The sequence below is a fragment of the Microcaecilia unicolor genome, chromosome 2 (assembly GCF_901765095.1).
Source record: "Microcaecilia unicolor chromosome 2, aMicUni1.1, whole genome shotgun sequence".
NCBI lineage: Eukaryota > Metazoa > Chordata > Amphibia > Gymnophiona > Siphonopidae > Microcaecilia > Microcaecilia unicolor.
Genome location: NC_044032.1, coordinates 4,099,027 through 4,123,568, shown reverse-complemented (window position 1 = coordinate 4,123,568; position 24,542 = coordinate 4,099,027). Strand labels below are relative to the sequence as shown.

At 46.0% G+C, this 24,542-nt stretch overlaps 1 protein-coding gene across 1 annotated transcript in view; it reads right to left on the bottom strand.

Moving 5' to 3' along the window:
• The window catches only part of LOC115461769, a 50,898-nt gene that overhangs the window by 24,095 nt on the left and 2,261 nt on the right, over positions 1–24,542 (bottom strand). Inside the window, exons 2-3 of the mRNA XM_030191814.1 lie at positions 13,700–13,840; positions 9,436–9,486 (exon numbers count right to left, since the gene is read on the bottom strand). Of these exons, the coding sequence (XP_030047674.1) occupies positions 9,436–9,486; positions 13,700–13,840 (192 nt within the window). The remainder of the gene's footprint in view (positions 1–9,435; positions 9,487–13,699; positions 13,841–24,542) is intronic.

The following is a 24,542-nucleotide window of genomic DNA, read 5'->3' as shown; positions in this document are numbered from 1 at the left end:
TTTCTTCAGGAGTCTTTCGTGCGGCACTTTGTCAAACGCCTTCTGAAAATCCAGATATACAATATCAACCGGCTCCCCATTGTCCACATGTTTGCTTACCCCCTCAAAAAAATGCATTAGATTGGTGAGGCAAGACTTCCCTTCACTAAATCCGTGCTGACTTTGTCTCATCAGTCCATGTTTTTGTATATGCTCTGCAATTTTATTCTTAATAATAGCCTCCACCATCTTGCCCGGCACCGACGTCAGACTCACCGGTCTATAATTTCCCGGATCTCCTCTGGAACCCTTCTTAAAAATCGGAGTAACATTGGCTACCCTCCAGTCTTCCGGTATTACACTCGATTTTAGGGACAGATTGCATATTTCTAACAGTAGCTCCGCAAGTTCATTTTTTAGTTCTATTAATACTCTGGGATGAATACCATCAGGTCCCGGTGATTTACTACTCTTCAGCTTGCTGAACTGACCCATTACATCCTCCAAGGTTACAGAGAATTTGTTTAGTTTCTCCGACTCCCCCGCTTCAAATATTCTTTCCGGCACCGGTGTCCCCCCCCAAATCCTCCTCGGTGAAGACCGAAGCAAAGAATTCATTTAATTTCTCCGCTACGGCTTTGTCCTCCTTGATCGCCCCTTTAACACCATTTTCGTCCAGCGGCCCAACCGACTCTTTGGCCGGTTTCCTGCTTTTAATGTATCTAAAAAAATTTTTACTATGTATTTTTGCTTCCAACGCTAATTTCTTCTCAAAGTCCTTTTTTGCCCTCCTTATCTCCGCTTTGCATTTGGCTTTGCATTTGCATTTGGCTTGGCATTCCTTATGATCTATCCTGATCTATACAAGAGGAGAGGGAGCATCCCGATCCTCTGGCATCTCTGTTGAGTATTTGGCTGCAAAAAATAAAAAAAAACGGAATTAAAATTTAGAGCCTGATATTTAAAGCAATTTAGCTGGCAGTAGAGCCTCCCGCCTGGTTAATTTGCATGTGCCTGCCAATCTGCTGAGGCAGTCCATGGGTGGAGCCTGACAGGACCCCCCGCCATCCCTTATAGTTCCTCCCAGACCTACCTTTGTTAGCCCTGGTGATTTAAGTGGTCTTGAGAGCAGAAGCAATGCCGACTTGCTCCTGCCCATCATAGCTTTGGCCTCATAATGGCCGCCATGACTTCTAGCGGCAGAATCGTAACAGCCATTTTGAGGCTGGAGCTGCAAAGAGCAGGAGCGAGAGGGCATCGCTCTTACTCTTTGGACCCCTTAGACCACCAGACTCTTAAAGGTAGGCCTGGGGGGGCCTCCAGTAGGTGGTTAGGGTGGAGGTCTGGTCAGGATTTCTTTTTCTCTTCAGGGTGTGAGAGAGGGGATTGAGATTGGGAGGAGGGAGGAAGTAACTCGGAGGATGGAAGAGGGGAGGAAAAGAGAAGAGATGCTGGATGGAAAAGAACAGAGTTGGTGAAAGACTAGGAAGTAAGAGGAAAGACAATAGGACAACTGGGGAAAGGGAAAGAAATGGAAAGCTGTAGGCAGGTGCAGTAAAAAGAGGGAAATTTAAGATTGGATAATAAGAATGAATTAAATGTGGCCAGAGAGGCAAAAAAAAAAAATGGAAGAAAGATGAAAGGAAAGGAGGAAAGAGAAAAATGACATGAGAAGAGGAAGGAAAGCAGAAACCGGAGCTCGAACCAACACAGTTAGAAAAATACAATGACCAGGCAACAAAGGTAAAAAAAAAAGTATGTTAGCTTCTTCAAGGACAAACATGCCATATTCTCACACGTGGGTGACGTCATCCACGTCGCCTGGTGTGGAACGCTTAATAGTGTATTACAGCTTTTAAAACAGAAAACGTAATGTTCCCACTGCGCAAGCGTGCCTTCCCACCCGCCGCAAGAGTGCAGAACCTGAAGTCTTCTTCCATCCGCTGTTAGGAGAGGACATGCTGTTTCGCGGCTCTCTCACTGCATTTGATGCGGTTTCCTTTTTTTGCTGGATTTTTTGTGCCTTACCTGCGGGATTTTTTCCTCTGGTTTTGCTCTTTTTCTCCATTTGGGGCCTTTTCCTCTTAACCCTTACATGTTTTACTTAATTTTCCTTGTATTTAAGTTTTCTTTGTTTTTACTGCACTCTATAGATCCTCTTATTTTATCTTTGTTACATTTGTACCCTGCGCTTTCCCACTCATGGCAGGCTCAATGCGGCTTACATGGGGCAATGGAGGGTTAAGTGACTTGCCCAGATTCACAAGGAGCTGCCTGTGCCTGAAGTGGGAATCGAACTCAGTTCCCCAGGACCAAAGTCCACCACCCTAACCACTAGGCCACTCCTCCACTGTTGCTACTATTTGAGATTCTACATGGAATGTTGCTATTCCACTAGCAACATTCCATGTAGAAGTCGGCCCTTGCAGATCACCAATGTGGCCGCGCAGGCTTCTGCTTCTGTGAGTCTGACGTCTGGAATAGCAACATTCCATGTAGAATCTCCAATAGTAGCAACATTCCATGTAGAATCTCCAATAGTATCTATTTTATTTTTGTTACATTTGTACCCTGCGCTTTCCCACTCATGGCAGGCTCAATGCGGCTTACATGGGGCAAATGAGGGTTAAGTGACTTGCCCAGAGTCACAAGGAGCTGCCTGTGCCTGAAGTGGGAATCAAACTCAGTTCCTCAGTTCCCCAGGACCAGAGTCCGCCACCCTAACAACCACTAGGCCAGTCCTCCACTGTTGCTACAGTAGATTCCACTAGCAACATTCCATGTAGAAGTCGGTCCTGGACGTCAGACTCACAGAAACAGAAGCCTGCGCAGCCTTCTACATGGAATGTTGCTACTATTTGAGATTCTACATGGAATGTTGCTATTCCACTAGCAACATTCCATGTAGAAGGCTGCGCAGGCTTCTGTTTCTGTGAGTCTGACGTTCAGGACGTCAGACTCACAGAAGCAGAAGCAGAAGCCTGCGCGGCCACATTGGTGATCTGCAAGGGCCGACTTCTAGTGGAATAGCAACATTCCATGTAGAATCTCCAATAGTATCTATTTTATTTTTGTTACATTTGTACCCTGCGCTTTCCCACTCATGGCAGGCTCAATGCAGCTTTCATGGGGCAATGGAGGGTTAAGTGACTTGCCCAGAGTCACAAGGAGCTGCCTGTGGGAATCGAAAGTTCCTCAGGACCAAAGTCCGCCACCCTAACCACTAGGCCACTCCTCCACTGTTGCTACTATTTGAGATTCTACATGGAATGTTGCTATTCCACTAGCAACATTCCATGTAGAAGTCGGCCCTTGCAGATCACCAATGTGGCCGCGCAGGCTTCTGCTTCTGTGAGTCTGACGTCTGGAATAGCAACATTCCATGTAGAATCTCCAATAGTAGCAACATTCCATGTAGAATCTCCAATAGTATCTATTTTATTTTTGTTACATTTGTACCCTGCGCTTTCCCACTCATGGCAGGCTCAATGCGGCTTACATGGGGCAATGGAGGGTTAAGTGACTTGCCCAGATTCACAAGGAGCTGCCTGTGCCTGAAGTGGGAATCAAACTCAGTTCCTCAGTTCCCCAGGACCAGAGTCCGCCACCCTAACAACCACTAGGCCAGTCCTCCACTGTTGCTACAGTAGATTCCACTAGCAACATTCCATGTAGAAGTCGGTCCTGGACGTCAGACTCACAGAAACAGAAGCCTGCGCAGCCTTCTACATGGAATGTTGCTACTATTTGAGATTCTACATGGAATGTTGCTATTCCACTAGCAACATTCCATGTAGAAGGCTGCGCAGGCTTCTGTTTCTGTGAGTCTGACGTTCAGGACGTCAGACTCACAGAAGCAGAAGCCTGCGCGGCCACATTGGTGATCTGCAAGGGCCGACTTCTAGTGGAATAGCAACATTCCATGTAGAATCTCAAATAGTAGCAACAGTGGAGTAGTGGCCTAGTGGTTAGGGTGGTGGACTTTGGTCCTGGGGAACTGAGGAACTGAGTTTGATTCCCACTTCAGGCACAGGCAGCTCCTTGTGACTCTGGGCAAGTCACTTAACCCTCCATTGCCCCATGTAAGCTGCATTGAGCCTGCCATGAGTGGGAAAGCACGGGGTACAAATGTAACAAAAATAAAATAGATACTATTGGAGATTCTACATGGAATGTATAACAAATTTGGACCTTTTAAATTCCAAACTTCTCAACTTGCTGGCTAAGGTGAGATTCCTGATATTCTCTTTAATTTAAAGCTTAGTGCTTAATTAATTTTTGCCCTGTGAAACCTCTTCTTTTCTTTCTTTTTCTCTTCCTACCAAGCTCTGAGAGGGAGGCTGTATTGTATTGGGGCTCTAAAGTGCATTTTACATTGTTGAAACTGATATAATTATTAGGAATATCTGGATTTATATTACAACAAGGAAAGCTTATTTTTTATATTCTAGGGCAAATTTGGAAGTTAAATCATTTGAAAATTCTGGTCCCACCCAGAGAATTGCCTTAACAGTAGTTAGCTGGCACTTGGGACTTATAATCCCACCCACCCCAGGGTTTTCCACTCATTTATAGACAAACCAAACCTCATTAACTTAATCATACACAGGCAGTCTTACAGACTGTAAACCCCAACTAAGTACACCTGTTCATACCCAATTCAAGAAATCAGGATGACTTTTATTCTCTGCAATAATTGTGGTACTTTAGTTTCAAGGCCAATCATCTGGAGACTTAAAGCTTGCCCTATCTGTCTTCAACTATCTAGTTTTAAACAAGAGCTCCGTAAAGTAATGCAAGAATTGGATACAATTAAAGCAGCTTCTAGGACTGCACAGAGAAATAGCTTCTCACCACTCCCTCAAAGAATAAAACCACATAAGAACAGATGGTTCACAGTAGGCTCAGGCAGACTTCGTCATGTGACACAGAAGCATCCACCCGCACAAGTGTTGCCACTAAAGAATTCTTTTGCTCCATTACAGCACTGTAATGCTCCTGAAAATAGAACTGAAGCAGAGGAAAAAGCAATAAAGTTGGAACAAAAAGACATGAAGGTACCCAAAGTGAAAAGACACCCCCAAATCACTAATGTTAAAACACATACCAAGAAATATAGGTGGAAAGCAATGGCCACAAATGCTCGTAGTCTAAGCAATAAAGTTCATGACCTTCAAGCCCTGATGGTGGAAGCAGACTTAGATGTTGTTGCAATCACAGAGACGTGGCTCAACAGTTCCCACGAATGGGATGCAAGCATACCAGGCTATAATCTATTTAGGAAGGATAGAGAGGGTCGTAAAGGTGGAGGAGTAGCTCTGTATGTGAGGAATGATATCATGGCGACTGAAATGACAGGGACCTGGGGAAAAGAAGAAGCGATATGGATCACCTTAAAAAGAGAGGATAGAACTTCTGTCCACGTGGGTGTTGTCTACAGACCCCCCACACAATTAGAGGAACTAGATAAAGATCTGATTGCAGATATTCAAAAATTAGGAAAGAAAAAAGAGGTTCTGTTGATGGGAGATTTCAATCTGCCGGATGTAGATTGGAAGGTTCCGTCTGCCAAATCGGAAAGAAGTAGAGAGATCGTAGATGCTTTCCAAAGTGCTCTGCTCAGACAGATGGTGACGGAACCCACGAGGGAGGGAGCAATGCTGGATCTGGTGCTCACAAATGGGGATAGTGTGTCAAATGTGCGAGTGTGTGCACATCTGGGAAACAGTGACCATCAAACGGTTTGGTTTGATATAACAGCTGAAGTGGAGGGCGGCCACTCTAAACTCAAAGTCCTGGATTTCAAGTGTGCTGACTTTAGTAAAATGGGGGAATACCTGAGGAAGGAGATGATGGGCTGGGAGGACGAACAGGAAGTGGAAGGGCAGTGGTCCAGGCTGAAAGAAGCAATAAACAGGGCCACAGACCTTTATGTAAGGAGAGTAAATAAAAGCAAGAGGAAAAGGAAACCAATATGGTTCTCCAAGCAAGTGGCTGAGAAAATAAAGGCTAAAGAGTTGGCGTTCCAGAAATATAGAAAATCTCAAGAAGAGGAACACGGGGAGGAATACCGGATGAAACTGAAAGAAGCCAAGAGAGAGGTACGTCTGGCGAAGGCGCAAGCGGAAGAAGAAATGGCTAGAAATGTAAGGAGGAGCGACAAAAATTTCTTCAGGTATATTAGTGAAAGAAGAAGGACTAAAAAGGGAATTGTGAGACTAAAAGATACAGCGAAACGCTATGTAGATAATGATGAAGAAAAAGCCAATTTACTAAATAGATACTTTTGTTCGGTTTTCACTGAAGAAAATCCTGGAGAAGGACCGCGAGGGACTGGCAAAAGTACACCTGAGAATGGAATGGATATAGCACCATTCATGGAAGAGAGTGTGTATCAACAACTTGGAAGGCTAAAGGTGGACAAAGCCATGGGACTGGACGGGATCCACCCCAGAATATTGAGGGAGCTCAGAGAGGTCCTGGCGGGTCCTCTTAAAGATTTGTTTAATAAATCCTTGGAGACTGGAGAGGTTCCGAGGGACTGGAGAACGGCGGAGGTGGTACCTCTTCACAAAAGTGGTGATAGGGAAGAAGCTGGAAACTACAGGCCGGTAAGCCTCACTTTGGTTATTGGAAAAGTAATGGAAGCCATGCTGAAGGAAAGGATAGTGAATTTCCTAGAAGCCAACAAGCTGCAAGATCCGAGACAACATGGTTTTACCAGAGGGAAATCGTGCCAAATGAATCTCATTGAATTCTTTGATTGGGTAACTGGAGAATTGAATCATCGACGTGCTATAGACGTAATCTACTTAGATTTTAGCAAAGCTTTTGACACGGTTCCTCACAGGAGGCTCTTAAATAAACTAGATGGGCTGAAGATAGGTCCCGAAGTGGTGAACTGGATTAGGAACTGGTTGACAGACAGACGACAGAGGGTGGTGGTAAATGGAGTTTGCTCGGAGGAGGGAAAGGTGAGTAGCGGAGTGCCTCAGGGATCGCTGCTGGGGCTGATTCTGTTCAATATATTTGTGAGTGACATTGCCAAAGGGTTAGAAGGTAAAGTTTGCTTATTTGCGGATGATACTAAGATTTGCAACAGAGTGGACGCCCGGGAGGGAGTGGAAAGCATGAAAAGGGATCTGAGGAAGCTAGAAGAATGGTCTGAGGTTTGGCAATTAAAATTCAATGCGAAGAAATGCAAAGTGATGCATTTAGGGAGTAGAAACCCACGAGAGACGTATGTGTTAGGCGGGGAGAGTCTGATAGGTACTGAGGGGGAGAGGGATCTTGGGGTGATAGTATCCGAGGATCTGAAGGCGACGAAACAGTGTGACAGGGCGGTGGCCGTAGCGAGAAGGTTGCTAGGCTGTATAGAGAGAGGTGTGATCAGCAGAAGAAAGGAAGTGTTGATGCCCCTGTACAAGTCGTTGGTGAGGCCCCACCTGGAGTATTGTGTTCAGTTTTGGAGGCCGTACCTTGCGAAGGATGTTAAAAAAAATGGAAGCGGTGCAAAGAAAAGCTACGAGAATGGTATGGGATTTGCGTTCCAAGACGTATGACCAAAGACTTGCTGACCTGAACATGTATACCCTGGAGGAAAGGAGGAACAGGGGTGATATGATACAGACGTTCAAATACTTGAAAGGTATTAATCTGCAAAAAAATCTTTTCCGGAGATGGGAAGGCGGTAGAACGAGAGGACATGAAATGAGATTGAAGGGGGGCAGACTCAGGAAAGATGTCAGGAAGTATTTTTTCACGGAGAGGGTGGTGGATGCTTGGAATGCCCTCCCGCGGGAGGTGGTGGAGATGAAAACGGTAACGGAATTCAAACATGCGTGGGATATGCATAAAGGAATCCTGTGCAGCAGGAATGGATCCTCAGAAGCTTAGCTGAAATTGGGTGGCGGAGCAGGTGGGGGGAAGAGGGGTTGGTGGTTGGGAGGCTAGGATAGGGGAGGGCAGACTTATACAGTCTGTACCAGAGCCGGTGATGGGAGATGGGACTGGTGGTTGGGAGGCGGGAAATACTGCTGGGCAGACTTGTACGGTCTGTGCCCTGGAAAAGACAGGTACAAATTCAAGATATGAGTTTATCTTGGGCAGACTAGATGGACCATGCAGGTCTTTTTCTGCCGTCATCTACTATGTTACTATGTTGCTAGTGGAATAGCAACATTCCATGTAGAATCTCCAATAGTAGCAACAGTGGAGGAGTGACCTAGTGGTTAGGGTGGTGGACTTTGGTCCTGAGGAACTGAGTTTGATTCCCACTTCAGGCACAGGCAACTCCTTGTGACTCTGGGCAAGTCACTTAACCCTCCATTGCCCCATGTAAGCCGCATTGAGCCTGCCATGAGTGGGAAAGCGCAGGGTACAAATGTAACAAAAATAAAATAGATACTATTGGAGATTCTACATGGAAAGTTGCTACTATTGGAGATTTTACATGGAATGTTGCTACTACTGGAGATTCTACATGGAATGTTGCTATTCCACTAGCAACATTCCATGTAGAAGGCTGCGCAGGCTTCTGTTTCTGTGAGTCTGACACGTGCAGGACGTCAGACTCACAGAAGCAGAAGCCTGCGCGGCCACATTGGTGTGACTCTGGGCAAGTCACTTAACCCTCCATTGCTCCATGTAAGCCGCATTGAGCCTGCCATGAGTGGGAAAGCGCAGGGTACAAATGTAACAAAAATAAAATAGATACTATTGGAGATTCTACATGGAAAGTTGCTACTATTGGAGATTTTACATGGAATGTTGCTACTACTGGAGATTCTACATGGAATGTTGCTATTCCACTAGCAACATTCCATGTAGAAGGCTGCGCAGGCTTCTGTTTCTGTGAGTCTGACACGTGCAGGACGTCAGACTCACAGAAGCAGAAGCCTGCGCAGCCACATTGGTGTGACTCTGGGCAAGTCACTTAACCCTCCATTGCCCCATGTAAGCCGCATTGAGCCTGCCATGAGTGAGAAAGCGCAGGATACAAATGTAACAAAAAAAAAAAAACCTGGAAATTGCTCTTGTTATTGGCTTCTCTGTACATAACTTTATTTTACTATTACTTCACAAATTATCTCCTTCTTTCTTTTTTGTTTCTCCATCTACCATTAAATGTATTACTCTGGCAACACATGTAAATATGAATCTGTGGTGATATTCTGTTGAGTCACACTGGCAAATTTTAAGGCACATGAGAATTTTCCAAACTGGTGCGTCATCACTGCCAGACTTCTGCTGTCATATATAGTGAGATCAGCAGTGGGGAAGTGCCAGACTGAGGTTTTAAAATGCTTGCAGAGCTGGAGGGTGCAGAGATGAGGTGGCTAGCAGAGCTCATCCACCCAGCCACAGAAAGGAAGGAGTCTGGCACTGGTCGGAAAGAGGGAAGGGAAGATAGGAAGCAGCCGGCAGTGCTACTACTGGAAATTTGTGGAATCTTACCTGGAGGCGTGGGTGACCTCTGCCAATCCTGGTGGTCTTCACACCTTTGCTCTGGAGAGAAAGTTGATAAGTAAGACTACCATTCAAATATTACAATATATTTATCAAGTCATGCAAAATGTGGTACAATAACATAAAATAGGACCAGGGCCTCTGAGGGGGGCAAAAGTCCCTGACCCTGGCGCTGGCATGCTTCCTCCTGCCTGCCTTCTTCCGGGTCTGTCTTTCTCTTCTGCTCCTGCTTGCCGCCCAGGACCTGGATGAGTGCAATAATGTGATATTGCGTTGATGCAATCATCTGAGTCCTGACTCCCAGCACACAGGAGCAGGAGCAGACAGATCAAGGGAGCAGCAGTCAGAGACAGAAAGGTAAGGAGGCATGCAAGAGCGGTGGCCAGGGGGGGACGGGGCGGGGGGGCATGCACAGCGATCCGGTCCGGTCCTGCCCCAGGCCTAGCTGTGTCTCTCAGTGGCCCTGCATAGGACAGTTGAAGACCAGGATAAGTGGTTTAAGCTCTATTGAGCAGGGACTGTCTGTATGTCAGGTGTTCAGCACTGCATACCCTGGAGGAAAGGAGGAACAGGGGTGATATGATACAGACATTCAAATATTTGAAAGGTATTAATCCGCAAACGAACCTTTTCCGGAGATGGGAAGGCGGTAGAACAAGAGGACATGAAATGAGATTGAAGGGGGGCAGACTCAAGAAGAATGTCAGGAAGTATTTTTTCACGGAGAGGGTGGTGGATGCTTGGAATGCCCTCCCGCGGGAGGTGGAGGAGATGAAAATGGTAACGGAATTCAAACATGCGTGGGATAAACATAAAGGAATCCTGTGCAGAAGGAAGGGATCCTCAGGAGCTTAGCCTAGAATGGGTGGCAGAGCTGGTGGTTGGGAGGCGGGGCTAGTGCTGGGCAGACTTATACGGTCTGTGCCGGGGCTGGTGGTTGGGAGGCAGGGATAGTGCTGGGCAGACTTATACGGTCTGTGCCAGAGCCGGTGGTGGGAGGCAGGGATAGTGCTGGGCAGACTTATACGGTCTGTGCCAGAGCCGGTGGTGGGAGGCAGGGATAGTGCTGGGCAGACTTATAGGGTCTGTGCATTGAAGAGGACAGTACAAATAAAAAAGTAGGACATATGAATTTATCTTCTTGGGCAGACTGGATGGACCGTGCAGGTCTTTTTCTGCCGTCATCTACTATGTTACTATGTTACTATGTAGTGCTATACAAATGCTAATAATAATAACTGTAAATAAAAAACACTGGCCTGTGCTCAATTTAACAATTGTTTATTGATATATCGATATATGAGAACATACAAGACTTAATGGCAAACATCTAAGTTTTAGTTTTGAACGGTTTTGTTTTGTTGCATTATGGCCCCTGTTTGCGGAACGGCGAGACCAGAGGAACAGGTGAAACAGAAGAGAAAGCAAAGGCAGTGTGAAGCAGCGTCCGTGCGTGCTGGACTTCACTGTTAACCGGCAGAGTAGGAGGTAGAGAGTTGCACGGGGACAGAAATCTTACCCATCCCCGCCCGTCCCCGCTGGAATCTTACCCGTCCCCACCCATCCCCACTGGAATCTTACCCATCCCCACCCATCCCCGCAAAAATTTAAACCATCCCAACCCGTCCCCACCCGTCCCCGCAAGAATTTAAACCATCCCCACCCATCCCCGTAAGAATTTAATAGTACATAAAAGAAAGTTCCAGTCAGCTCCCTCAGTCTCTCTCTGGATTTGAGCCACAGCACTGTAGGCAAGGAAGGAACGGAAGTTGGAACTTGGAACACTCTGGTGCGCACATGTAAGATTTGTCTCTGATTCACTGGCAGTGTGTGCTGAGAGGTCGCCACATGCACGCGCCAGTAGGTCAGGTGACATCTGATTCTTGTGCCTGTGTCAGAGCTGAGGTCTGTGCACCAGCCTGGGAGCAAAGAGGATTAATAGTAACATAGTAAGTGACAGCAAATAGACCTGAACGGTCCATCCACTCTGCCCAATAGTCACACTCATGATCAATTCATCATTAAATCAACGAGTGTGATATTATATACTTGATTATGGTCTTTCTTTCGTGTTTCTGGAACAAAGACCATAGAAGTCTATCTGGCCCCATCCTTATGTTCCAACTGCTGGAGTTGCCATCGAAGCCCACTCCAGCCTATTCATGTTCTCATTTGTGGGACACAGACCGTAAAAGTCTGTCCAGCACTGTCCTCATGTTCCAGCCACTGAAGTTGCTGTCTAAGCCCTTTCCAGCCCATCCTACACCAGATTGCCATGTATGAGACACAGAACATACAAGTCTGCCAGGTATCAGCTCTAGTTCATCACAGCCAGAGTCGCCATCTAAGCGTCACTTGACACATCCACACACATGCAGCCATTTAAGGTTAGCTTTTATATAACTTCCATTTTCTAATTAGAGATCCTCTGTGTTCATCCCACGCCTTTTTGAATTCCGTCATCATTTGTGACTCTACCACCTCCTTAATGGAAGACTTTCCACATTTATGCTGTTAAAGCAAAGAGGAGGAGGAGGAGGAGAAGACAGCACTCAAAGAAATTGGTATTCGGTAGATGAGAGGCTGGTGCAGGTGGAGCTTACAATTCCACGGGAACCCTGCAGAACAGCTTCCATCCCCGCGGGAACCCCGCAGGAACTGCCTCCGTCCCTGCGGGAATCCCTTCTCCTTACTCACCTCTTACCAGTACGCACATTCCTTCAGCTCACTACCTGTGCTTCCTTTCTACCTGCATCTGCTCACCTTAGTAGCGCTATAGAAATGATAAGTAGTAGTAAATGACGGCACATGGCATGAGCTTATCTTACATAAGTACATAAGCACTGCCACGCTGGGAAAAGACCAAAGGTCCATCAAGCCCAGCACTCTGTCTCCGACAGCGGCCAATCCAGGCCCCAAGAACCTGGCAAAAAACCCAAAATTTAATAACCATCAATGGACTTTTCCTTCAGAAATCTGTCCAGACCCCCTTTAAACTCAGCAAGGCCAGCTGCCGTCACTACCTTCTCCGGCAATGAGTTCCAGAGTCTAACTACGCGCTGAGTAAAGAAAAACTCTCTCCGATTTGTTTTAAACCTACCGCATTCTAATTTCATCTTGTGTCCCCTGGTTCAATTATTGTTAAAAAGCGTCAACAAACGCTTCACATCTGTTTGCTCTACCCCACTCATTATTTTGTAGACCTCTATCATATCACCCCTCAGCCGCCTTTTCTCCAGGCTAAAGAGTCCTAGCCGTCTTAACCTCTCCTCATAGGGTAGTCATCCCATCCCTTTTATCATTTTTGTCGCCCTTCTCTGCACCTTCTCCAATTCCTTTATATCTTTTTTGAGATGAGGCGACCAGAACTGAACACAATACTCCAGGTGCGGTCGCACTATGGAGCGATACAACGGCATTATAACATCTTCATGTTTGTTTTCCATCCCTTTTCTAATAATACTCAACATTCTGTTCGCCTTCTTAGCCGCCGCAGCACATTGAGCGGAAGATTTCAACGTCCTATCCACGATGACTCCCAGATCCCTTTCTCGGTCCGTAACTCCTAAAGCGGAACCTTGCATGACATAGCCATAATTCGGGTTCCTCCTTCCCACGTGCATCACTTTGCACTTGTCTTAGTTCACAGGAGACGGTATGACAATAAAGTTGAAGACCGTTCCCCCTGAAGCACCTATCTCTGTTTCTCAAAAGCAATAGCAAAGTAGATTTGCATTATCTCTTGATAGGGGATGGGTCAGGAGGGGGGGGGGGAGAAGATCTAAGAGGAGCTGTGGGGGCTGGTGGAATTTTTGAGGGTCTGTGAAGGGGGTAGGGTTATTTTCAAAATGTATTTGTCAGTGCTCCAGAAGCTGTTTTGTTACTTACAATGCTGTATTCTATGCAGTGGAGGCAGAGCTGGTGGGGGGAGGCGGGGCTGGTGGTTGGGAGGCGGGGATAGTGCTGGGCAGACTTATAGGGTCTGTGCCAGAGCCGGTGGTGGGAGGCGGGGCTGGTGGTTGGGAGGCGGGGATAGTGCTGGGCAGACTTATAGGGTCTGTGCCAGAGCCGGTGGTGGGAGGCGGGGCTGGTGGTTGGGAGGCGGGGATAGTGCTGTGTCCTGACAATGGCAGATACAAATCAAGGTAAGGTACGCACAAAAAGTTGCACATGTGAAATTATCTTGTTGGGCAGACTGGATGGACCGTGCAGGCCTTTTTCTGCCGTCATCTACTATGTTACTATATGTTACCTTGCTCATTACTGGTAGAAGGCAGCTCCTCGGCTAACCAATCTCTCTCGCTGTCTGTCCCGCTTGGAATCACAATCACTTCTGATCTTCTGTTGGAGCTGGTTTCTTGTGGCTCTCTTTGGGTCACTTGGTTTATGAAACCTGGAAACAGAAATGTAAATCAATGATTAATAATGAAGAGCACCTCGAATGGGTAGGTTACGGAGCATTTTAGCAATAGATTAGCAGCTTCGACAGGCTGAAGCCAACATTGGCACTGATGTATTGTAAAGGATGGCCCAGTGGCTCAGCGGATTTGTGTTCAATATACAGGTGCAGCCTCTTCTGGGGTAGGGGCGTCTTTTGGTCATTGCCGAACAGCAACACCAAGTAGCCAGACTTAGGATTCACATCAGCTGGATTCTAAAGAAAGCGTGGAGGGGCATAATCGAACGAAAACGTCTATCTCCATGGGCGTTTATCTCCGAGAACGGGTCCGTGAAGGGGCGGACCGAACCGTATTTTCGCAAAAAATAGACGTCCATGTTATATTCAACAATGTGTGAGCTGGGCGTTTTTGTTTTTCAGCGATAATGGGAAATGAAAGCGCCCAGCTCAAAAATGAATAAATCCAAGGCATTTGTTCGTGGGAGGGGCCAGGATTTGTAGTGCACTGGTCCCCCTCACATGCCAGGACACCAACCGGGCACCCTAGGGGGCACTTTTACAAAAACACAAAAAAAAGGTAAAGAGCTCCCAGGTGCATAGCACCCTTCCCTTGTGTGTTGAGCCCCCCAAATCCCCCTCAAAACCCACTGCCCACAAGTCTACACCATTACTATAGCCCTAAGGGGTGAAGGGGGGCACCTACATGTGGGTACAGTGGGTTTGGGGGGGTTGGACGACTAAGCATTAAGCAGCACAATTGTAACAGGTAGGGGGGAGATGGGCCTGGGTCCACCTGCCTGAAGTCCACTGCACCCCCTAACAACTGCTCCAGTGACCTGCATACTGCTGTCAGGGAGCTGGGTATGACATTTGAGGGTGAAAATAAAAAGTTGTGAAACATCATGTTTTATGGTGGGAGGGGGTTAGTGACCACTGGGGGAGTCAGGGGAGGTCATCCCCGATTCCCTCTGGTGGTAATCAGGTCATTTAGGGCACTTTTTGAGGCCTTATTCGTGAAAAAACAGGGTCCAGGAAAAGTGTCCTAAATTCTAGCTAAAAACGCATACTTTTTTTCCATTATCGGTGAAATGCGCCCATCTCTGTTCGGCTGATAACCACACCCCAGTTCCGCCTTCGCCACACCTCTGACATGCCCCCATCAACTTTGTCCGCATCTGCGACAGAGTGCAGTTGAAAACGTCCAAAATCGGCTTTCAATTATACCGATTTATTCGTTTTGGGGAGATAAACGTCTATCTCCCGATTTGGGTCGCAATATAGGCGTTTTTCTCTTTCGATTATAAGCTGGATAGTAACATAGTAGTAAATGACGGTCCATCCAGCAGTAGCATATGTGTCCGCTGACTGAGGGCCCGATGCACAAAGGTTACCATGCTGGCAATATTTGCTTTATACTGGTTGTAGCCAGTGTAAAGCAAACGTTACTTAGCGTGAAATACACAAAGGGGGTTTGCATCCCTTTTACTGATCCCTGTAGCAGCTACCGAAAACCCAATGCAAGCTACAGACTGTGAGCGCCTACCTTTAACATGCAAAATTTTACAGCAGGTCTGGACCTTTCATTATGGAGAGCAGCCTGCTTGCACGGGAAAATTTAAATAAATAATTAAAAAAAAGAAAGAAAAGAAACCCAATGGACTGCATTAGGGGCTTATAGTTATAGCCCATTAGTTTATGTAAGACTAAGAGACTCAAATGGGCTGAGATCTGCATGAAACTAAATATTTATTTTTTTATTTTGACTTAAAACCTGCCTCAGAGTCAGCACCTACCTCTCCTGAAATCCAACGTGCGCTGCGTGCCACAATTTCCTTTTCTGGTCTGGGAAGGAAGTGGGAACACCTCAGACAACCACTCTTAGCCAGCCTTGAGCCTTCCCTACTCAGTAATGGTCCCGCCCGCGCGTTCCCGCCTATGCAGGAAGTTGCATCATGACGAGTCGGGAGCCCTTGTAGGGAAGGCTAACTCTGACTGGCTGAGCCTGAGGCGAAGCAGATGACGACGATTGCTATTTACTACAGTACCGCTAGCGATAAAGGCGGGACTCGGGAGCACTCAGCACAGGACTCGATCATGCAGCGCAGCCCTGAAGGCGCGGGGGAGGGAAAGAGGAGAAACCGCGACGGGCGCAGGCAGCAAGAACGGAAAAGAACAAAGACGGCGACGGAAAATGAGAAACTGCGGATCCAAGAGCCATCCTGCTGCTGTTTGTAACTTGTGGCTGGGGAGGCTTAGCCTCCCCAAGCCTCTTATACCGGTCGCCTATGGCCAGGGGCGTAGCCAGACCTTGAGGTAGGAGGGGGCCAGGAGGTGAGGAGGCACATTTTGGTCACCACCCTGCCGTCGCCCCCCTCCGCTGCCGCCGCTGTACATCTTGGCTGGTGGGAGTCCCCAACCCCCACCAGCTGAAGCACCGCCGCTGCAAATACCTTGCCTGGCGTGGGAGGGGGGAGTCCCCCAACCCCTGACAGCTGAAGACTTCGTCCAGCACTGGTCTCCAGCACCGCTGCATTGCCTGCCCTGCTCTCTCTTCCCCTCATGTCCAGCATGCTTGTTTTATTGAAACTGAGCATGCCCAACATGAGGAGAAGAGACAGCAGAGCAGGCAATGCGGCAGCATCACTGCAGATCAGCGCTGGATGAAATCTTCACCTTGTGGGGGTTGGGGATCCCCACCAGCCAACCAGGGGCCCAAAGCAAATTTGGGGGGCCCAGGCCCTCGTGGCCCCACCTAGCTGAGCCACTGTCTTTTTTTTTCATTTATTAAATTTTTATGACTTATACAACTCAAGCACAGATGAATAAATGGAAATTTGTAATATTACATTCAAATAGTTCCCTTTACATACGGTGAAATAATCTAAATCTCATCGACCACAACATAGGGAAACAACCCTACCAGATCCAAGAAAGAAAAATAAAATAAAATCATATAATTATACAATTATATAATATATATATATAATTAGACTAATCTCAGAGAGGTTCTGGCGGGTCCTCTTAAAGACTTGTTTAATAAATCCTTGGAGACGGGAGAGGTTCCGAGGGATTGGAGAACGGCGGAGGTGGTCCCTCTTCACAAAAGTGGGGATAGGGAAGAAGCTGGAAACTACAGGCCGGTAAGCCTCACTTCGGTTATTGGAAAAGTAATGGAAGCCATGCTGAAGGAAAGGATAGTGAATTTCCTGGAAGCCAATAAGTTGCAAGATCCGAGACAACATGGTTTCACCAAAGGGAAATCGTGCCAAACGAATCTCATTGAATTCTTTCACTGGGTGACGGGAGAATTAAATCAAGGACGTGCTATGGACGTCATCTACTTAGATTTCAGCAAGGCTTTCGACACGGTTCCCCACAGGAGGCTCTTAAATAAACTAGACGGCCTGAAGATAGGACCCGAAGTGGTGAACTGGATTAGGTACTGGTTGACGGACAGACGCCAGAGGGTGGTGGTGAATGGAGTTCGCTCGGAGGAAGGAAAGGTGAGTAGTGGAGTGCCTCAGGGTTCGGTGCTGGGGCCGATTCTGTTCAATATATTTGTGAGTGACATTGCCGAAGGGTTACAAGGTAAAGTTTGCCTTTTTGCGGATGACACCAAGATTTCCAACAGAGTGGACACCCCGGAGGGTGTGGAAAACATGAAAAAAGATCTGAAGAAGCTAGAAGAATGATCTAACGTTTGGCAATTAAAATTCAATGCGAAGAAATGCAAAGTGATGCACTTAGGGAGTAGAAATCCAAGGGAGACATATGTGTTAGGCGGGGAGAGTCTGATAGGCACGGACGGGGAGAGGGATCTTGGGGTGATAGTATCTGAGGACCTGAAGGCGACGAAACAGTGCGACAAGGCGGTGGCAGTAGCGAGAAGATTGCTAGGCTGTATAGAGAGAGGAGTGACCAGCAGAAGAAAGGAGGTTTTAATGCCCCTGTATAAGACGTTGGTGAAGCCCCACCTGGAGTATTGTGTTCAGTTTTGGAGGCTGTATCTTGCGAAGGATGTTAAAAAAATGGAAGAGGTGCAAAGAAAAGCTACGAGGATGGTATGGGATTTACGTTCCAAGACGTATGAAGAGAGGCTTGCTGACCTGAACATGTACACCCTGGAGGAAAGGAGGAACAGGGGTGATATGATACAGACGTTCAAATATTTGAAAGGTATTAATCCGCAAACGAATCTTTTCCGGAGATGGGAAGGCGGTAGAACAAGAGGACATGAAATGAGATTGAAGGGGGGCAGACTCAGGAAAGATGTCAAGAAGTATTTTTTTCACGGAGAGGGTGGTAGACGCTTGGAATGCCCTCCCGCGGGAGATGGTGGAGATGAAAACGGTAACGGAGTTCAAACATGCGTGGGATATGCATAGAGGAATCCTGTGCAGAAGGAATGGATCCTCAGAAGCTTAGCTGAAATTGGGTGGCGGAGCAGGTGGGGGGAAGAGGGGGTGGTGGTTGGGAGGCGAGGATAGGGGAGGGCAGACTTATACGGTCTGTACCAGAGCCGGTGACGGGAGGCGGGACTGGTGGTTGGGAGGCGGGCAGACTTATATGGTCTGTGCCCTGAAAAGGACAGGTACAAATTCAAGGTAAGGTATACACATATGAGTTTGTCTTGGGCAGACTGGATGGACCATGCAGGTCTTTTTCTGCCGTCATCTACTATGTTACTACGTTACTATGTTACACGGCAATTGCCACCACCCTATTTCATTCCTCCAAGCTACCTTATGCAGTGCCCTTTCTGTTAATCACACATTCAGAATTGAAAAATTTTTGATTGATATAATAGTCGACATATACATGGAAATTTAAGGACAAAATTAGCCCCTAAAGGTAAAGTCCGTTGACACAATGCCAAAAAGGCCTTGCGCCTCTCCTGCGTCTCCCTAGATAAATCTGGGTAAATTCTTATCTTAGCACCAAAGAACAGCGAGTCCAAATGTCTGAAGAATAGTCTCATAATGGCATCTTTATCCATCTCCAGGGGCAAAAGTCACTACAGCAGTACTTCTTTGAGTAATAACTTCTATTGACGATTCCAAAAAGGATGTTAAGTTCATACCATCTCCCATTTGAGGTCAATCTATTCCATTTCCAGATTTTACATTCTGAAAATATACAGGAGGCAGTGATTCACTCGACATCCCCAGGACCTCAACAATATATCTTATAACCATATCCACAGTTGATATCAACGGAGATCTTGGAAAATTAGGTAGTCTGAAATTGTTTCCTTGATTGGTTTTCTAGATATTCTATCCTAAGTAAGGTAAAGTTATTTTCCTTAATTGAGACTTGGCTTAAATTTTCCAATTTACAAAGCTTTTCCCCAATCTGTTTAACTTCAGAGTACTGTTGGGTGTTTATTTGTTCCTGGGTCAGGATTGCCTCAGACAAAACTTTAATTTCCAACGTATTTTTTGAAATCAGAGTTTGCAAAGAAGAATGCAAGTTGAATCTTAGATCCCAGAGTGACTCCATTGTCACTACGGCTGGTTTACTTATTAAGCCCAATGTAAAGTCAGGAGGGGGGGTTTTGAGGATCTGGTTCAAATTATCATCTATCATAGTAGAAAAATTAGAAAATTGTTGTCCTACCAGACCTCTCTCCACCTCTGTACCAGGCATAGTCAGGTCCCCCCCCCCCCCCCCCCCCCCCCCCCCGCTCAGTTGGCTCCTCTTCTTCTGAGAGTCGAACGGCAGGCTCCGATACCACGCCTCCTGCTCCTCCTGGCTGTGGGGGAGTCGCACGTTCGACAGGGCTCAGATAAAACCCCGTCTACACTGCCGGCTAACTCGACCAGGTCAGCACTGATAGCAGGGGAAGAGGTCAAAACAGGTCCGGTCGTCACTCCAAATCGTTCCAGTGTCGACTGCTGTGAAGGGTGAGTCCCAGCAGGGGTTGAGGGAAGCCCCTTTACTTTTCCTCGCCTCTTCCCCATTTCTCAATGGGGTTCTGGAATCCTCCCCAGCTCGAATTCCAGAGCGAATCTGAGGGCGTCTGGTGTAGCAATTCACAACGACGCCATCTTGGATCTCTCACCTGCTACGCCACTGTCTTATGCACTTTACAATTCATTTTAAATTCTGTTCTTTGCTAACTGGGAACCAGTTGACAGATTGATAAATGGGCACATATGATCCCAGTTCTGTTATGCAGTAGAATACAAGCATAACCTGGTATCAGTGTGTCCAACATATTAATGCCCGCACTTAATGCCACCAATAGAGCAGATATAGTTGTGGGCATCTAGACGCAGTACGGATGTGCATAATTTACAGTACTGTGTAAGTTACTCAAGTAAGTGGGAGCCCTGCCTGTGTTCCACCCCTGTGAACACCCCCTTACAAATACCTGCAAAGTCAGTGGGTAAAATTACTTCAGTATTAACTGGATAAATACCACATCAGAAAATGCTAGGGAGTGTTTCAATTTTTTTTATTTTAGCTACATTTGTACCCTGCGCTTTCCCACTCATGGCAGGCTCAGTGCGGCTTACATGGGGCAATGGAGGGTTAAGTGACTTGCCCAGAGTCACAAGGAGCTGCCTGTGCCTGAAGTGGGAATCCAACTCAGTTCCCCAGGACCAAAGTCCACCACCCTAACCACTAGGCCACTCCTCCACTGTTGCTACTATTTGAGATTCTACATGGAATGTTGCTATTCCACTAGAAGTTGGCCCTTGCAGATCACCAATGTGGCCGCGCAGGCTTCTGCTTCTGTGAGTCTGAGGTCCTGCACGTACGTGCAGGACGTCAGACTCACAGAAACAGAAGCCTGCGCAGCCTTCTACATGGAATGTTGCTAGTGGAATAGCAACATTCTATGTAGAATCTCCAATAGTAGCAACAGAATCTCAGTAGTAGCAACATTCTATGTAGAATCTCCAATAGTAGCAACATTCCATGTAGAATCTCCAGTAGTAGCAACATTCCATTGTATAATTATAGTACAGCAAGAGGCAATTCCTTTTAGAACCTCATAACTCCTGGATTACCCCAGTACTAGTGTTATTTAGAGATGGAGTCAGATTAAGGTCACTCCAGCCTTCGGGGGGAGGCTCGGGACCCCCAAATTCTCAACACCATGTAGAATCTCCAATAGTATCTATTTTATTTTTGTTACATTTGTACCCTGCGCTTTCCCACTCATGGCAGGCTCAATGTGGCTTACATGGGGCAATGGAGGGTTAAGTGACTTGTCCAGAGTCACAAGGAGCTGCCTGTGCCTGAAGTGGGAATCGAACTCAGTTCCCCAGGACCAAAGTCCACCACCCTAACCACTAGGCCACTCCTATGACTCGAAGGGCTATGCTGAAGGGTTACCCATATCAGACAGGCCTCTGAGGAGAAGCCAGACAAAGAGTGTCCCAAACTGGGAGAGTGGTAAGATGGCGACCTGAAGTTCGTATGCCCAACGGCCCAGCTGCCCTTTGAAGTTTCGTCTTCTTTACGTAAATTTCCTCTCTGCAATTGCAGTTACCTTAACTGAGAGGAAGGGGACAACCAGCGGTCAGCCGCCGATGGCCAGCGCTTTGTCCCCTGAGCAGCAAGTGTGGGACCGCTGCGCGGCGAACTGCCCACAGATGAAAGGGTTGGCGAGTCCTTTGATTATCGCCGGCGAAGGAGTGTCGATGCTCTTGGACCTGGAAAAAACAACTCCTTCGCTCCCAAATTATTTAACCACCATGTCCAAAGGAGTGGAGGAGTGAGTTAGAGGCATATGCTGAAACGGAGGACATTTACAGCAGAACCCGAATCGGCGGAACCACTCCTAAACACCTAAGAGAAATCAACTTGGAGTTTTTAGCTCCCATGGAGGTTACATTGAATACCATCTGGAAGGCGCTTCGGGACCTAACGGTGGCAGTAAATAATTTTGTTTCAGATATAATTAGAGAGTTACATGGACAATTCAACTGAACCCTTTGAGAGTAAAAAATTGATATAACAAATGATTCTACATGAGCAAGAAGTGGTTATGATAATAGACCAGAAATTTTGAATAATTAATATCGAGATTATTTTTTTCCCAGAGTTCCAGGTATGACTCCTAAAGTTTTCCTCAGAAATATTTCCTCAAATTATTACTTTAAAAGGAGTGGAGCCTGTGAAAACTGGGATTACTTTAATCAGTGGGATTTGAATTAGAGACTTAAGTATATGTATTGTTAAATAACTTCTGGTTTTTAAAAGAGAAAGAATGTAATCAGATGTATTATTTCTAACTAATATTGGACAATAAGTATGTTTTCAATGAAATGATTTGACTATACACCATATTGGCCTTGAAGAAGCCAACCAGATGATCAATGTGGAATAATGAATTAGACGAGTAATATCTGAGGATAATCAGGTTAATACCACGGGGGGGGGGGGGGGGGGGGTTCTGTTTACTGTTTAATTGATCTCCTTATCTTGTTTCACTCTCCCTATTTAGTGGTCTAAGGAAGAGAATAGAATTGCCTGACTGAAATATTTCCTATATATTACTTTCTCTGTATTTCTGGAAAGTTGTTTTATCGCTTGTAAAAATTTAAATGTATTTATTTATTGCATTTGTACCCCACATTATCCCACCTTTTTGCAGGCTCAATGTGGCTTACAGAGTAAGGTTATGATAAAGTCAGTACATGATTTAAATACAGTGATCATAAGCTGAGGTAACAGAGGTGATAGATGGGCTGATGTTGGGTAGGTTGTGTGAGAAATGTTTTAGGTGTGTTTGGGTGATTTGGGGAATGAATTGTATCATTGAGGGTGGTTACTGTAAGCTTTGTTAAAGAGGTGTGTTATAAAGAAAAAAAAAAAAAGAAAATGCTAGGGAGGAAAAGTTCCTAGATGAAATAAATAATTGCCTTCATGGAGCAGCTGGTTCAGGAAACAACAAGACGAGGAATTATTTTATAGCTGGTCCTTAGTGGAATGCAGTGTCGAATCCGCCTGGCAACAGTGATCATAACATGAACAAATTTGAGTTAATAAATGGAGAAAGCACACTATAGAAATCAACTGCACCAACATTTATTTATTTATTTTTTTATTTATTGTATTTGTATCCCACGTTTTCTCACCTCTTTGCAGGCTCAATGTGGCTTACGATATATCATGGATAATGGAAATAGCAAGAGATATACATTTGGTTTTACAGAAGGATTTTGGGTTACATGGTCATGAAGTACAAGATAAGTGGCATTACAGAAGACATTGACAGACATTAGGAATACGAGATAGTAGTATTACAGAAGACACCATCTGCGTAAATGAATGGGTGAAGACTTTGACTGGATAAGAAGTTGGTTTGACATGAAAGGATGACAAAACCTTCAGCAGAAATGAGGGAACCGGTTTCAAAACTACAGAATCTGCCAGGAACTCCAAAAAGCGCTCTCTACAGGACAAAGCCTGCAATTTCAACACTCTCCTCGCCAACAATATAGCTACAAAGAACACCGCCTTCAAGGTACGTCCTTGATGGAAATAGAAACTTACAGCTCAAAAGGAGAATGAATGAGCGCCAAGAGGACCAGACTAACATGCCAAGAAGGAAAGGGAGGCCGCTGGGGCGGACGCAGAACATTTACACCTCTCAGGAACCTAACCACGTCCAGATGACTACCCAAGGGCTTGCCCTTCAATCGCTCCCGAAAAGAAGCCAAAGCCACCAGCTGAACCTAAAGCAAAGCCAAGGCCAGACATTTTTCTAGGCCATCTTGTAAGAAATCCAGAACCTGTAGCTTCCAAAAGACCAACTATAATAAAATGAAGAAAATGGTAAAGCAAGAAGCTAAAAGGTGCAGCTGCAGAGATTAAGAGCTTAATGCTGGCATGGACATTGTTTCAAAATACCATCTTGGAAGCCCACACCAAATATATTTCAGTCAGCATGGTTAAGAGGTGAGGTAAAAGAGGCTAAAAGAAGATCTTTAAAAAAATAGAAAAAGCAACCAAATGAAAACAGGAAGCAGCATAAGCACTGGCAAGTTAGATGCAAAGCACTGATAAGGAAAGCCCACACCAAATATATTTCAGTCAGCATGGTTAAGAGGTGAGGTAAAAGAGGCTAAAAGAAGATCTTTAAAAAAATAGAAAAAGCAACCAAATGAAAACAGGAAGCAGCATAAGCACTGGCAAGTTAGATGCAAAGCACTGATAAGGAAGGCTAAAAGAGAATTTGAAAAGAAATTTCTCAAAGAGACAAACACTTTATCAGGCACATTAGAAGCAGAAAACCTCTGAAAAGAATCAGTTGGACCAGTGGATCATCAAAGAGTAAAAGGGTCACTCATGGAGGACAAGACCATAATGAAGAGACTAGATGAATCCTTTGCTTCAGGCTTTCCTTCTTAGAAAGGAGCTACCGATGCCAGAGACGGTATTTAAAGGTGATGATACTGAGGAACTGAAACAAATCTTGGAAGATGTAAGAGACCAGCCTGCTTATTTTTGAAGGAGAAGGGCGCCCATCTTCCGACACAAAGCGGGAGATGGGCGTCCTTCTTCTAAGGTCGCCCAAATCGGCATAATCGAAAGCCGATTTTGGACGTCCTCAACTGCCGTCGCTTCCCCTCCTTAGGAAGGAAATCGTGTGCAAATGAGCTAACAGTGAGCAGCTCATTTGCATGCAATTTCCTTCATGCATGCCCGTTCCTTTCCTCTGAGATGGGCGTCCTCACTT